The sequence below is a fragment of the Echinops telfairi genome, unplaced genomic scaffold, assembly GCF_000313985.2.
Source record: "Echinops telfairi isolate 266 unplaced genomic scaffold, ASM31398v2 ScPeMD7_8;HRSCAF=38, whole genome shotgun sequence".
NCBI lineage: Eukaryota > Metazoa > Chordata > Mammalia > Afrosoricida > Tenrecidae > Echinops > Echinops telfairi.
Genome location: NW_022103905.1, coordinates 2,024,744 through 2,037,393, shown reverse-complemented (window position 1 = coordinate 2,037,393; position 12,650 = coordinate 2,024,744). Strand labels below are relative to the sequence as shown.

At 51.0% G+C, this 12,650-nt stretch overlaps 1 protein-coding gene across 1 annotated transcript in view; it reads left to right on the top strand.

Annotated features, from left to right (window-relative positions):
• The window catches only part of FRMD5 (FERM domain containing 5), a 348,700-nt gene extending 338,008 nt beyond the window's left edge, over positions 1 to 10,692 (top strand). Inside the window, 7 exon segments of the mRNA XM_030884528.2 lie at positions 734 to 808; positions 1,369 to 1,437; positions 2,333 to 2,439; positions 6,877 to 7,220; positions 8,144 to 8,179; positions 8,181 to 8,199; positions 8,343 to 10,692. Coding sequence (XP_030740388.2) covers positions 734 to 808; positions 1,369 to 1,437; positions 2,333 to 2,439; positions 6,877 to 7,220; positions 8,144 to 8,179; positions 8,181 to 8,199; positions 8,343 to 8,449 — 757 coding nt within the window. The 3' untranslated portion in view covers positions 8,450 to 10,692.
• Positions 10,693 to 12,650: the final 1,958 nt, after the last annotated feature.

Sequence of the window (12,650 nt, the reverse complement as noted above, 5' to 3'; positions counted from 1 at the left end):
CGTGGAAATGAGGAGCGCACCGGTAGAACTTGAAGGCCGCAGCTAAGGGCATGGAGGGCTGTGTGCAGGAGTCGCAGGACTTGCCGTGTCAACTCTCACCCAAAGCCCAATACAACCACAATAGCTATCTCAAGAGGGATGGTGCCAACTTAAAATCATAAAATCAAGGGAGCTTTTATGAAAACATTAAGCTAGTTTCTTCATTGAAGAACTTAAATATATGTTCTTGAAATGTAACCCTTTAAGATTCTCCAAGTGGGAGATGGAGTAGAAAGGACAGCTACTTCCCCAACCAGGCATGGACTGACACAAGTTGCCAGAGGCTAGGACTGGAGGGGACCGCGAGGTCCAGTAGTTCCAGCTCCATCACTTCATAGATGAGAAGACAGGCTAAGAGAGGCTAAGAGGTTTGCCCAAGGCCACACTGCACGTAAGTGACCTGCCTGGGCTTAGATAACGTGTCATTCTATGATTGCCCCCAGACCATCATCCCCAACCTTAAAATGGGTTTCAATCAGGCTGACCCCTGACCCTGAGGCAGGAGGCCCACTGGGCGAGAGCATAGTGTGCCAACGCTAAAGGAAGGGCAGAGACGTGTGTGGGCTCTGGAAGGCTTTTTCCTCAGTCAAGTTCCCTAAAAGTAGCCTTTGGAAGGAGCGGGGGACGCAGGGCCTTAGCCCGGGCGGGGGAAGTACCTGGCCATCCGTACCGTGGACTTTGCCTTCTGCTGCAGGCTGGAGAAGTCAAGCCAAGTCCGCACCGTGTCCAGCAGCAACTTGTTCTTCAAAGGGAGCCGGTTCCGATACAGGTAAATAGTGACTGTAAGTAGTAAGTAAACGTTGTGCATCTACTTTCAGACCCTTCTCTGGGGAGCAGGTGCTCAGTGGCCTTTGCCCTCAAGAACAAAGAAACTGGGGGACCCCCAGAAAAGCCTGAGGTTTTTAGGCAATCCTCCTGTCTCCTAACCCCTTTGCCTTTTCCCTGCTTTTCCTGTAGGGTTTATGTTTTTCTACCTTTTCCCTTCTTTCCTCCTCACAGCCACAAATACGAGCGGGCTCGGGATTCTACTTTTGTCTCACTGCCAGATTTGAGTCATCTATTTTGGGGGGAGATGATGTCCTGGACAATGGGGAGTCATTCACAAATGGGGATGGAAGGGCCCAAAGATGCCAGAGCTAGAACCTCCTAAGCCAGGCTGCCGGGATATTGTAGGACTCTTTACCCCAACAAACAAGCCTCTCTCAGGGACCAGAAGGCCCAAGGGGCCCACCTCCTGCTTCAGCCCAAACCTCTGAGACCCTGGAGAGGAGCCCAGGCCCGGAACTCTGTCTCCTTTCTTGATGCTGGACTATATTATACTATTTACAGTGGCCGCGTCGCCAAGGAGGTAATGGAGTCTAGTGCCAAGATTAAACGGGAGCCACCGGAGATACACAGGTAGGCTCTGGGGCTCCCCCACCTCCACCCCACCTGACCCCCGCTCCCCACCCCATGTAAACCAGTTCGAGCCCAGATCTAAGGCTCTCAAGAGTATGACTATTGCAAAGCTCCTGACCACAGCAGTGACCAGGAAGGGCAGGTGGACAGGGCAGGAGAGTGAAGAGACCATCGCAATTGAAGGTGGGGGCGTAAGTCTCTCGCCTTGGTGTCCCCAGTCCTTGACGGAGAATGAGGGAGGGAAGGATGGAGTGCCGCTTACAGATCCAGCGGCCACTGTGTGCTCAGGCTGGCAAATTTCAGTCGGAACATAACTGGCCAGGACTCAGAGTCCTCCACCGGCCCTCACCACTGAGAACAGGAGCTTCATCCCCTGCCTCCAGCAGCTCTGGCGGCACTCAAGGGAGGCTGCCAGTATTGGTGGTGATGTAGGATCACTGCGCATCCGGGGCCTCTCCTCCCAGAGGCCAGTGGTCTGAAAGACTTGTCCAGGTGGGCCGGGGATGCAGGAGGTTAGGAAGTTTGAGCCAGTGTTGCTGACTGGGATCCGAAGACAGAGACAAAGGCACGGGATGAAAAGTCTTTAAACCAAATTGGGACACCAAAGCCACTGCCGTCGAGTCAGTTCCACAGAGTAGAACCCACCCCACCCCCTCCCGGGCTTCCAAGACCGTGAACTCTTTACGGGAGTGGGAAGTGCCCACCTTGACCCGCAATGTGCTGGTAGTTTCAAACCACTGCCCCTGTGCGTAGCAGACCAGTGTGTCACGCACAGCACCCCCAGGCCAACACTGAACTCAGGGCCACGGCGCTCGCGGCTGGGGGTGGAATCCGAGTCCGGAGCACCTCTGACATGCATGGCACTAACAGGGTTCTCTTTGTCCCGTAACCTCAGGGCAGGGATGGTTCCGAGTCAGAGCTGCCCCTCCATCACCCACGGCCCCAGGCTGAGCAGTGTCCCCAGGACCCGCCGGAGAGCTGTTCACATCTCCATCATGGAAGGTGAGCGTGACTTCCTGGGGATGCCTTCTGGGCTCCTCCCCAGAGCTTCTCCTCCCCAAACACCAAACCAACCCCACTGCCTGGCGGTCCCATTCCAGCTCAGAGCCACCCTGTGAGACACAGCACAGGGCTCTCTAGGGTTCCCAGTGCTGGACATCTTCGCAGAGGCAGATGCCTCGTCTTTCTCCCACAAAGTGTTGGCTGGTGGATTTGAACCATCGACGTTGTGGGTCGAGGCCTGGTGCTTAACCTGCTGCTCTACCAGGGCTCCTGGGATTGCAAATGATCTATCAGGTGCTGGGGAGTATCACGCAGGCCAGGATGGGGACTGCAGGTCTGAGTGACGGCTTGCTTTCGGTCTGCCTGTAAAGTGGACCAGGTTGCAGACCATCCTGACCCTGCTTCCTGTCGAGAGGTTTTCGTGATCTGAGCAGTCTCCACTGTTTGCATGTGGATCCGAGTAACTGCGGCAGCATTCCAGTCGCTACCAATACCACCACCTTCCGCTTCCGTTACAGCGGGCTGTCCTCTGGTCTCAGCTAGCACCTGACCCTGCTCTCCGGAAGGAAACCCAGTCCTTGCACCTTCCTCCACCTCTTTCGAGGAGGAGAGGGAGTCTGTGTGTCTTCAGTGAACCTAACATAGGACCTCTCGATTTCTGGGTAAATCAAAGCCTGAGGAGAGTCACTCTGCCGACCAATAGATCCAGCTGGCCCCACAGGCTGAAACCAGGTGTGGAGTTCAGCGCTCACCCTCAGGGTTCAGAGGGCAGGAAGCAGGGGCTTCTTCCTGGGATCATGAGGTGGAGGCTGCGGGAGAGAGCGCCCTCTGCTCTTTCCATCAGAGTGCTGCTTGCTAATGAAAATGAATTGTGTGGGTTAAGAAGGCAACCTCTCGGTTATTCTCCTGGGAGGACATCGGGTGTGCGTTTAGGACTTCCTGGTGTGTCACGTTCTCAGTGTGAGGCTCCACGTCCCCTGAGTAAGGCACAGGACTATCAGGTCTTGGGGGGAGGCCTTATTTGCACTCTCTGGGGCTGCAAATGGTGGGGAGATGTGTAAAATACCAGTTTAGTTTGAACGAAACACTGTCGCCTCCATAAACCGGGACCCTTCAAGAAGGACTCTGCTTTGGGCTGGCCCTATTCTTAGCAGCAGGCCTGACCCAGAAAGGACCCTGGGGTGTGTCCATGACTTTCACCCACTGCACCCTGTTCCACCCAGTAGCAGGGAGCCAATCGTGTAGAGTCCAGTGGGCGCTGGTCACAGCCCATTTCCCATGCCAGAGCCTCTTCAACTCAGTGACACCTCCTCACAATTTAGAGCCACTCAGCCCAAGATTAGTGGTGACAGTGGGACGTCACTGACACCATGGCCTGGCCTCTACCATACATGGCCTGATAGAGTCCCGTGTCTTGGGGACTTTATGGGACATACTTGATTCCAACGACCCTTGGGACTGTTCCCTGTGCTGTCCCTCATGCTCCCTTACACGAGTCTCGGGGATAGAGCTACAGGCTGGGCAAGCTCTGTGTGCCTCTGACGGAGTCTGGTCCCCTGATAAGGCGGCCTCCCAGAGCTGCTCCAGCCCTGAAGCTCAGAGGCCCGGGAGCTAGCTGCCTTCTCTCTCCAGCACAGAGGCACCATCATGGGGCTCCGGTGCTCTGAGATCAGCTAACACCCTGTGTCCCTAGCTGGCTTTCTGTCCCTACCCTCTCTACACACCGCCCCTACTTGGCCGGCTTTCGTGAAGAGAACTGCTTGCGTGAAGAAGCGTCTGCCTCCCGGGGGGCCACGATGGGGAAGAGTCTGATTCAGATTCACACCAGAGTCCACGTTCAACTGCGGGTGATTAATCACTGCGCTCGGCCCCTGAGTGTGCGCATCCTGAGGATGGGGCCCCGGCTCCGGGTGAGGGTCCAGGCCGCTGTGCCCCTCAGCCCTCCAGGAGCCACCTCTGGGCCAGGGAGCCAGCGGAAACATTCCAAAGGTAAATGTCCTAACGGAACGGGACAGGGCGAGGACAGGACAGGGCGGTGGTGGATTCCACAATAGTGAAGAGGATGCTGCTTGTCCAGGACTGACCTTGCAGGAAGGGCTTCTGTGGCAGGGAGAGTGACATGCACTGCCTAATTGTAACTGTCAGGGAGTCTACTGGAAGAGTCTACACGGCCGCTCTCTTGTTTCCTGAGGGCACCCACCACGACTGTGGCTTCTGGTGCCCTTCATTTCTTCTCCGATGTCGCCATTTCTGCCTTACGCCTTCCCCAGCAACCTTAGGGTTGAAATGTAAACCAAGGGAAACTTGCATTAAGCCAACTGGTGGGGGGGGGGCCCTTGGGAGGCTTGTCAGGTGCCCTGCGCCCCTGGCTGAGGTTGAGATTGGGGCGGGGCTAGAGAAGTGCTTGGGGAGGGAGCAGAGCGAACAACTGCTGCCGTCAGGAACTCAGAACACATCACGTGTTACAAACTCCTCACACTGCCTGTGCAACTCAGAAAGGAATCCCGGACAAAAGAAGTAGAGGTCAGAGGGACATCGGGAGGCTAGAAAGGTGGGCGGGGCTCTTCCAGGTCTCTTCACAACAGTTCTTGAGCAGTGGAGAATTCCATCTTGGGCAGGGGCAAGCTGTTGATATAAATGCATGCTGGCCCCGTCAGCGGCACTGTGAACTAGAAAGAGCCTTGAGTTCTGACCTTGGCTTTGCCAGTAACAACTATCCACGTGACCTCAGGCAAATTCCAGAACCTCTCACTCTCACTACTTCGTGGAGTTGCTGAAAGATACCCTGCAAGTTTGAAAAGTTGAAAACATCCTTGTCTAAGATTTTAGCATCGATGCACTGGGTAAACAGAATATAGCAGGGATCGTAGGTGTCTGAGAGCAGAGGTTGGGAGCTGTGGCGAATATATTCCTGGCGAGGCAACAGAGAGCAGGTGTCCGGCCTCCCCTCCCCAGCCCTGTCCCTCTCCCCTTCGCTTATACCTGGTTCTCAGGGTGCACCCTCTGGAGAACCTCAGCTGGCCTCTGAGACGCTACTATGACAAGGCCACCTGGACACAAACCGGGGCCATCCCCTAAGAGGCGAGGAGCATGTGACACTGATCAAGGTTACAGATGCCTTTTCAGGAGCCCTTGGGCCTGTGGATAAAGATGAACAGTGACAAACTCCCTAATCTGCCCTCCTTAGTCGGAACCTTCCCGAAGCCTAGGAATCTGGCTCCGTCTTGGAACGCTGAGGCTTATTTCCTAGCAACAGAAGCGGGGCTGGCTTTTCTTGTCTTGGGCTAGAGAGGCAGGGAGAGCCACTGAGGCAGCGCAGAGATGGTCAGGAGTGGGCAATGCCCACGTGGACCCTGAAGCAGGCAGCCGCTCCTGGCAGCTGCGATGTGGGCCACGCTCAAAGCCTGCGAGCCCAAGTCCGCTAGTCGGGAGTGTTGCTGGTCCCTGCTATACCTTTAGCCCTTTGCAGGCTCTGAAAAAAAGAAAATGTTTGTCTCCCTCAGCAAAAAAGAAAGAAAAAGATTCATGGGTAGATTGCTAGCAAGAATAGGTGAATCCCTTCCCGACACAATCGCTGAAGACAAAGCGGGTGAATAAGCAAAAATGGTGAAGAAAGCTGATGGTGCCGGCTATCAAAGGATATAGCGTCTGGGGTCTTAAAAGCTTGAAGGTAAACAAGTGGCCATCTAGCGCAAAAGCAACAAAGCCCATATGGAAGAACACATCAGCCTGTGTGATCACGAGGTGCCGAAGGGATCAGTTATCTGGCATCAAAAAACAAAAAATCATATCATTGTGTGCTAACCTCCATGATACGATTGCTGAAGACAAATGGGTGCATAAGCAAATGTGGCGAAGAAAGCTGATGGTGCCCGGCTATCTCCTGGGGATAGCGTCTGGGGTCTTAAAGGCTTGAAGGTAAACAAGCGGCCATCAAGCTCAGAAGCAACAAAGCCCACATGGAAGAAGCACACCAGCCTATGCGATCACGAGGTGTCGAAGGGATCAGGTATAAGGCATCATCAGAACAAAAAAAATCTTACCATAGTGAATGATAGGAGCTGCATGCTGGGTGGGCACAAGGACTCTCAGCCCCAGAAGCCATTTGTGTTTGATGAAACCTGAGTAGACAAAGCATGTCCCCATTGTCCCCTTCCTGCCTCTCATGGCCCTCAGCCTGCGAGGCCCGATTAGGCTCCTGTAGAAGGCCTTAGCTCTGGCTGAGATGTGCATTCCCTTCCAAAGCCAGAAATCATGGCCACTCCACTGGCTACTCTTGTCCTGTTCTTACAGTGAAGTGCAGTGGCCACTTCTGACGGCCAGAGGAGGGGTACAGGGAGCATCCTCTCCCAGCATATGAGCCAAACGATGTGTTGTGCCGTGGAAAGCCTACCCCTGTTCCTCTTGTCTCCCCCCCCTCCTCCCGCCCCCCACCAGGTCTCGAGTCCCTCCGGGACAGTGCCCACTCCACGCCGGTGCGCTCCTCTTCCCACGGGGACTCCTTCCTGACGCACGGGAGAAGCATCCGGGCGGACAGCAACGAGCGCGTGGCCGTGATCGCGGATGAGGCCTACAGCCCTGCAGACAGCGTGCTGCCCACGCCCGTGGCCGAGCGCAGCCTGGAGCTGATGCTGCTCTCCCGGCAGATCAACGGCGCCACCCGCAGCATCGAGGAGGAGAGGGAGTCTGAGGCCAGCACCCCGACGGCTGCACAGGTGGAGGCCCTTGGGGGAGAGCTGAGGGCCCTGTGTCACAGGCCCGGCAGGCCGGAGGAGGAACAGGTGAATAAGTTTGTTTTAAGTGTCCTCCGTTTGCTCCTTGTGACCATGGGACTCCTCTTTGTTTTGCTCCTCCTCCTGATCGTGCTTACCGAGTCTGACCTTGACATTGCCTTTTTCCGAGATATCCGCCAGACCCCCGAGTTTGAACAGTTCCACTATCAATACTTTTGTCCCCTCAGGCGATGGTTTGCCTGCAAAATCCGCTCAGTGGTGGGCCTGCTCATTGACACCTGAGAAGGCAGTACTCCTCCCAATAACTAGCCAGGCGGACCCAGGAGAGCCCGGCTACCCTTTCCCAGCAAAGGGACCCACCGCGGAACCATCGGCACATGTACCAAGTCCTCCTCTCATGACTCAAAGTCCACTGCAGCCTAGGAGGGTTGTTTCCCAGAGGAAATGGACAGGCCCGAGCTCTGTCTGTCTCAACAAACTGGGAGAATCCATTTTCTTCAGAGGTTCTTTCAAGAAAGGCTCAGTGACTCTCTTTCTCATCCTTCCAATTTGCAGGAGAATTTTTGGGTTTGAATTTTGATTTTTTGTTTCATAGATGTGTATTATTTTCAAAGTATCAAATAAAGATCATTTATTTTACTATGATTACTGATCATCGCAGTAGTGTCACCGAGCAGAGGGGACACTGGTTGAAGACTGGCAGGCGAGCAGTTGGTTGTCTTGTGTGTCCTACGGGAGCTTACCTACTGGCGTTACTGAGACATCTGGTAGACTCATCGCTGCAGCCTCCGAGGGCCAGGCCAGGCCAGGCCGGGGGTCTGGACAATGGGGATTGTTTTCCGTTCTCTCGCCAGGCAGAACTTTTTAACAAGTTATCACCCGTGTAGAATGATTAAATGGAAAGTTTGCTCCGTATGATGGTCTGAGCTGGATTTTCTTTTCCTTTTTTTTTTTTTTTCAAATCTGAGCAGAGTGGGCATCTGAAGGGACCACGGCTACAGCAGCAGCCAGCAGCAGCAGGGGTGGGGTAAGTCTGTCCCCTTAGACTAGAGCCGGGAGGGCACCGCCATGAGTTGTGAATAATGAACTTTTAGCCTTCTGTGGTGTTGTAGTGGTTTTTCTTCTTCTTCTTCTTCTTCTTCTTCTATTTTTCTTTTCCCTTTTCTGAAGAACCTCAAGATTTTTCTAGTGCTTCGGTGGCGTTAATTGACTCCGTGGTGCCAGAGAGTACTGACGGAAGTGCTGGGCAAGGTGTGGCTGGCAGACATCAGAGCTAAAGTTACCTGAGAGACTGTTACAGTCAGAGAGCAGTGCATATTTTGTACACACCCAAAAAAAAAAGACTATTTCAATTTATATTTTAACAACGAAATGTTATTTTCTTATCAATTCCTATTTTGCTTTTACTTTATGGATTAAGAAAATAGCACCTGATGAACTAAACGATGCAAGAAAGAAACTGATCCTGAGATTGCAAAGCTTCAGAAAACAGAATTTCCAAGATCGTCAAACAGCCTTGGAAGGGACCCGGAAGAGAATCCCTTTAAGTAGGATTGTTAAGAAATGGCTACAAAAGAACGTGGCAAAGAGATGATACTTAGATGTAGAAAGACTGCCCTCTAGGGTCAGCCTTTGCACCAGGAAACCCAAGTTCTAAGCCAAGGGAAGCTGTCCTTGGAAGGGAAGGAAGCCTGTGATGGGTGAGTGGGAGGTGGCCCAAGCTCAGCGGCACCGCTGAAAACCCATCACCAATCCCACACAAGATCCCGTTTTCAACACAGGGAGAGATGTCTGAGCCATCTGGGGCCCGACGACTTATTTAAGGATTGTTAGTGGACAGATTCCTGGGACCCAACCCACAGTGAAGGACTGCAGATGCCTCTTAACTGTGGTCAGCGACACCCGTGATGTTGGGCAGCCCAAAGGCTGACAGAATGAATCATTTATAGGCGTGACCTCCAGCCTGTCCCAAGGCAGTAGACCTAAGCCCACGTTTAGAATATAACAGGTGTTTTGGGATGGGGAAGATTTTAAAGAGAGAACTCTTTCAGCTAGACCAGGGGTTAGGTTAACTTCTGCAAGGTGACACCTGGTGATTTTTTTATAACTTTGATTTTGTGGGCCATGCCCTGCCACAGTTATTCAACTCTGTGGCCGTTGTAGCACAAAAGTAGTCACAGATAAACAAAGCCTGGCTGTAGCCCAGTTACAGTTACTTAGTTACAAAAACAGGCAGTGAGCTCAGTTGGGCGCACAGGTCATAATTTGCCCACTTCGATCTAGACCAAAAAAACCTTGCTTCTTCCCAGTATGGACTACAGAGGGGGTTGGATCTGCTTCGGCTCCAACACATTTTAGAGATCTAGGACCCACCCCCGCCAGCCCTTGCCCTCAGCCTGTGGAGGCCCTGGGGTTGCTTGTTTAAAGGGTGTTTGAATAACCAACCAGCAGAGAGATGTCTGAAGTTACCTTGAGCAAGACCAAGAAGGGACTGCTCACACGCCTTGGAATCTAGACCGGAAGAGGGCTGAGCTGATCATTTCCATACCAGCAATGATTTGAGCAGAGTCACCAACATCTAGTTCCCAAGTGACAAAACAAACGGAGATCCTGATAAAAACGAAGGATCACTTAAAAGCAATGGTCACTGCCACTTGTCATCTACATAGGAAAGACTTCCTTCAGGACAGAGCTGGATTGAGAAGTAGACAGGGGGGGCGGGGAGTAGACAGAGAGGAAAAGGCTGTCAGGAGATAGGGGGCTAGTTTTGACCTGGGTGTCTTATGCAACATAGATTATCTTTTAGTGTAGTGTTCCTACCTCAGTCTGTAGAATATGGTGTTTCTATGCAGTGAGTTACAGCCTCAACCCTTGACCTTTCATGTTCACCTTGAAGAAAGATGCAGTATTCCATTCCCCGATACGTTACTCGTGTCTAGAGTTGTAAACATCCAATAGGCCATACCCCTTCCAACAGCTGAATTTTGTTCTCTAAACAGAAACTTTGGGGTGGTATGGGGGTTTTCTCCCAGGGTTAATCTCATAAAAGATGGATAGAAAAGTTTCCTTCAAGTTGCTTTTTAAGTAGTGCTTGAATTAACACACCTCCTTTGATGGTGACCAATCTTGTTCTGGATTCTCCCTACCATTTGAAATTGTTCGGAGCTTTTCCCCTGATTTTATCGTGTTCCACTGTGTCTCCTATTTTCTCTGAAAATTAGTTTGATCTCATTGTAGGAAAAAGAATGGTTTCCATAGCTTCATCCATCAGAGGAAATCAAACTTACTAAAGAATAGTGCGCGGCATCTTTGAAGCAGTAGAGGGTAAACTACCTGCAAATGTGAATTTCTTAGTTTCATTTAAAAAGTAATCGTTGTTAACCTTTTGTGTGCCAAAAATTCTAAGTTACATTTTCCTCCCAAGCAATGTACTTTTTTCTACATATGCTGTATGTCGTTAGCATAAAATCATTGGTGCCATGAAGATTATTTTTAAACTTAAATAAATATTTAAATACCATGGAAAAGAGTGGGCTCTTTCTTTCTACACTAACAGTCCCTCTTCCCCTTAAGAGTGACCAACACGTCAATTAAAAATGCCAATGAGAGCACATAACCTAATTGCCGCTCAGGGCAGGAATCATGCAAAATAAGCATTTTACTAATAGCCACTGTTACCCACAGGAGCCCTGGTGGCATCATGGCGACACGCTACACTAAGTACAGGGTCAGTGGTGGGAAACCACCAGTCACGGGGGGTGGGGGTGGGGGTTCTAGCCTGTCCTATAGGGCCACTGTGAGTCAGATTTGACTCGATGGCAGGGAGTTTTTTTGCTTTGTTTTTCAACTTCCCACCAAATATACATGCTATTAGAAACTGAGAAATATGGGGGGAAATTTATAAATAAAATGGGTCTCATTTCCTGGTGAAGAAAACCAAGGTTGACCCCCCACCCCAAGGTTAACTACTTCGTTTTAAAACCCAAACTTGAACCTTGATGGTGCAGCTTCAATCTAATGTTCTGACTGAAGCCCTGAGCACAGGGCAGAAAGCACTTCCTACGAAGTGAATAGAAGGTTATTACTACAGCAATAAACCTCATACTTTTCATTTTTATTTAATGAGGGGGCTCTTCAAAGTTTACGAGGGAAAGAGAATGAAAAGAATGGATCCCACCCCCCCCCCATGAGCTCTGTGACATTATCCCAGCTGTCTATGGAGCCCTGTAACTACAGAACTGGTTATGGTCTTCTATATTCCATGGGATACAAAGGTCAATGAGGGCCTGGTCCACAGGACTACCTGCCCGCCAGTCAGGGAGTATTACCCCAAAACTGACTGTGGTTCCCATTACCAATCACATGGCCCCCCTGGCCTCCGTGGAGTTATTTATTGAGTGATAAAAGTCTGCCTGAAGTAATCTGACAAGTATCCTAAGAACCCCTAAACCTGTGTGGTCCCACAAGACCCTTCAGAGTCCCAGCAGCCTCCCTTCCAGCTGGCACCAAATCAAGAACTCACCTGTGCATATATACCTTTAGACTCTAAAACCCTATAAAGTTTATACGGTTCTAGTGTCCACTCCCTTAAGGATCCTCAATCACAGCCAGTCACTTTTTTAAAGATCATTTTATTGGGGACTCCTACAACACATCACAATCCATACATCCATCCATTGTGTCAAGCACATTTGTTGCCATCATCATTCTCAAAACATTTGCTTTCTACTTGAGCCCATGGTATCAGCTCATTTTTTTCCCTCCCTCATGAACCCTTGATAATTTAGAAATTATTTTGTCACTGTTGTCTGTCCCCCAGGGAGGGGGTTATATACAGATCCTTGTCATCGGTTCCCCCTTTCTACCCCACCTTCCCTCCACCCTCCCGGTATCGGTATCGCCACTCTCATCACTGGTCCTGAGGGGTTTATCTGTCCTGGATTCCCTGTGTTTCCAGTTCCTATCTGTACCAGTGTACATCCTCCGGTCTAGCCGGATTTGTAAGGTAGAATTGGGATTGTGAGGCCGATCAGTTTTGACTGCCTACACTTTCGACTTTAGTTCCATATCACTTCAACTTACTGAGGATGAAACAGATAAAGCATACTTTTAAAACATTTCCTCTTGCACACCTTCCATTAAAAATATTTTGCTCCTCAGTGCCACGTAACTGTGCTAAATGCATCTCCCTCACAAATTTCTACCTTTCCATTCAAAAGCCAAATGAGCCAGAAAATGAGTCTATACCACCTTGGAAGTAAAACAGTGTCACCCTCATTCCTCATTGTTAGATGCCCCTGGCTCCATTCCTACTCAGCATGACCCTAGCTATGTACAACAGAATCACACTTGCCCAGCCCTGCCCTATCCTCAACCTTCACCACGTTCCAGCCCATGATGGCAGCCAAGTCACTCCGTCTCATCAAGGGTCTTCCTTTGTTTGAGTTTTTAAAATCATTTTATTAGGGGTTCATACAA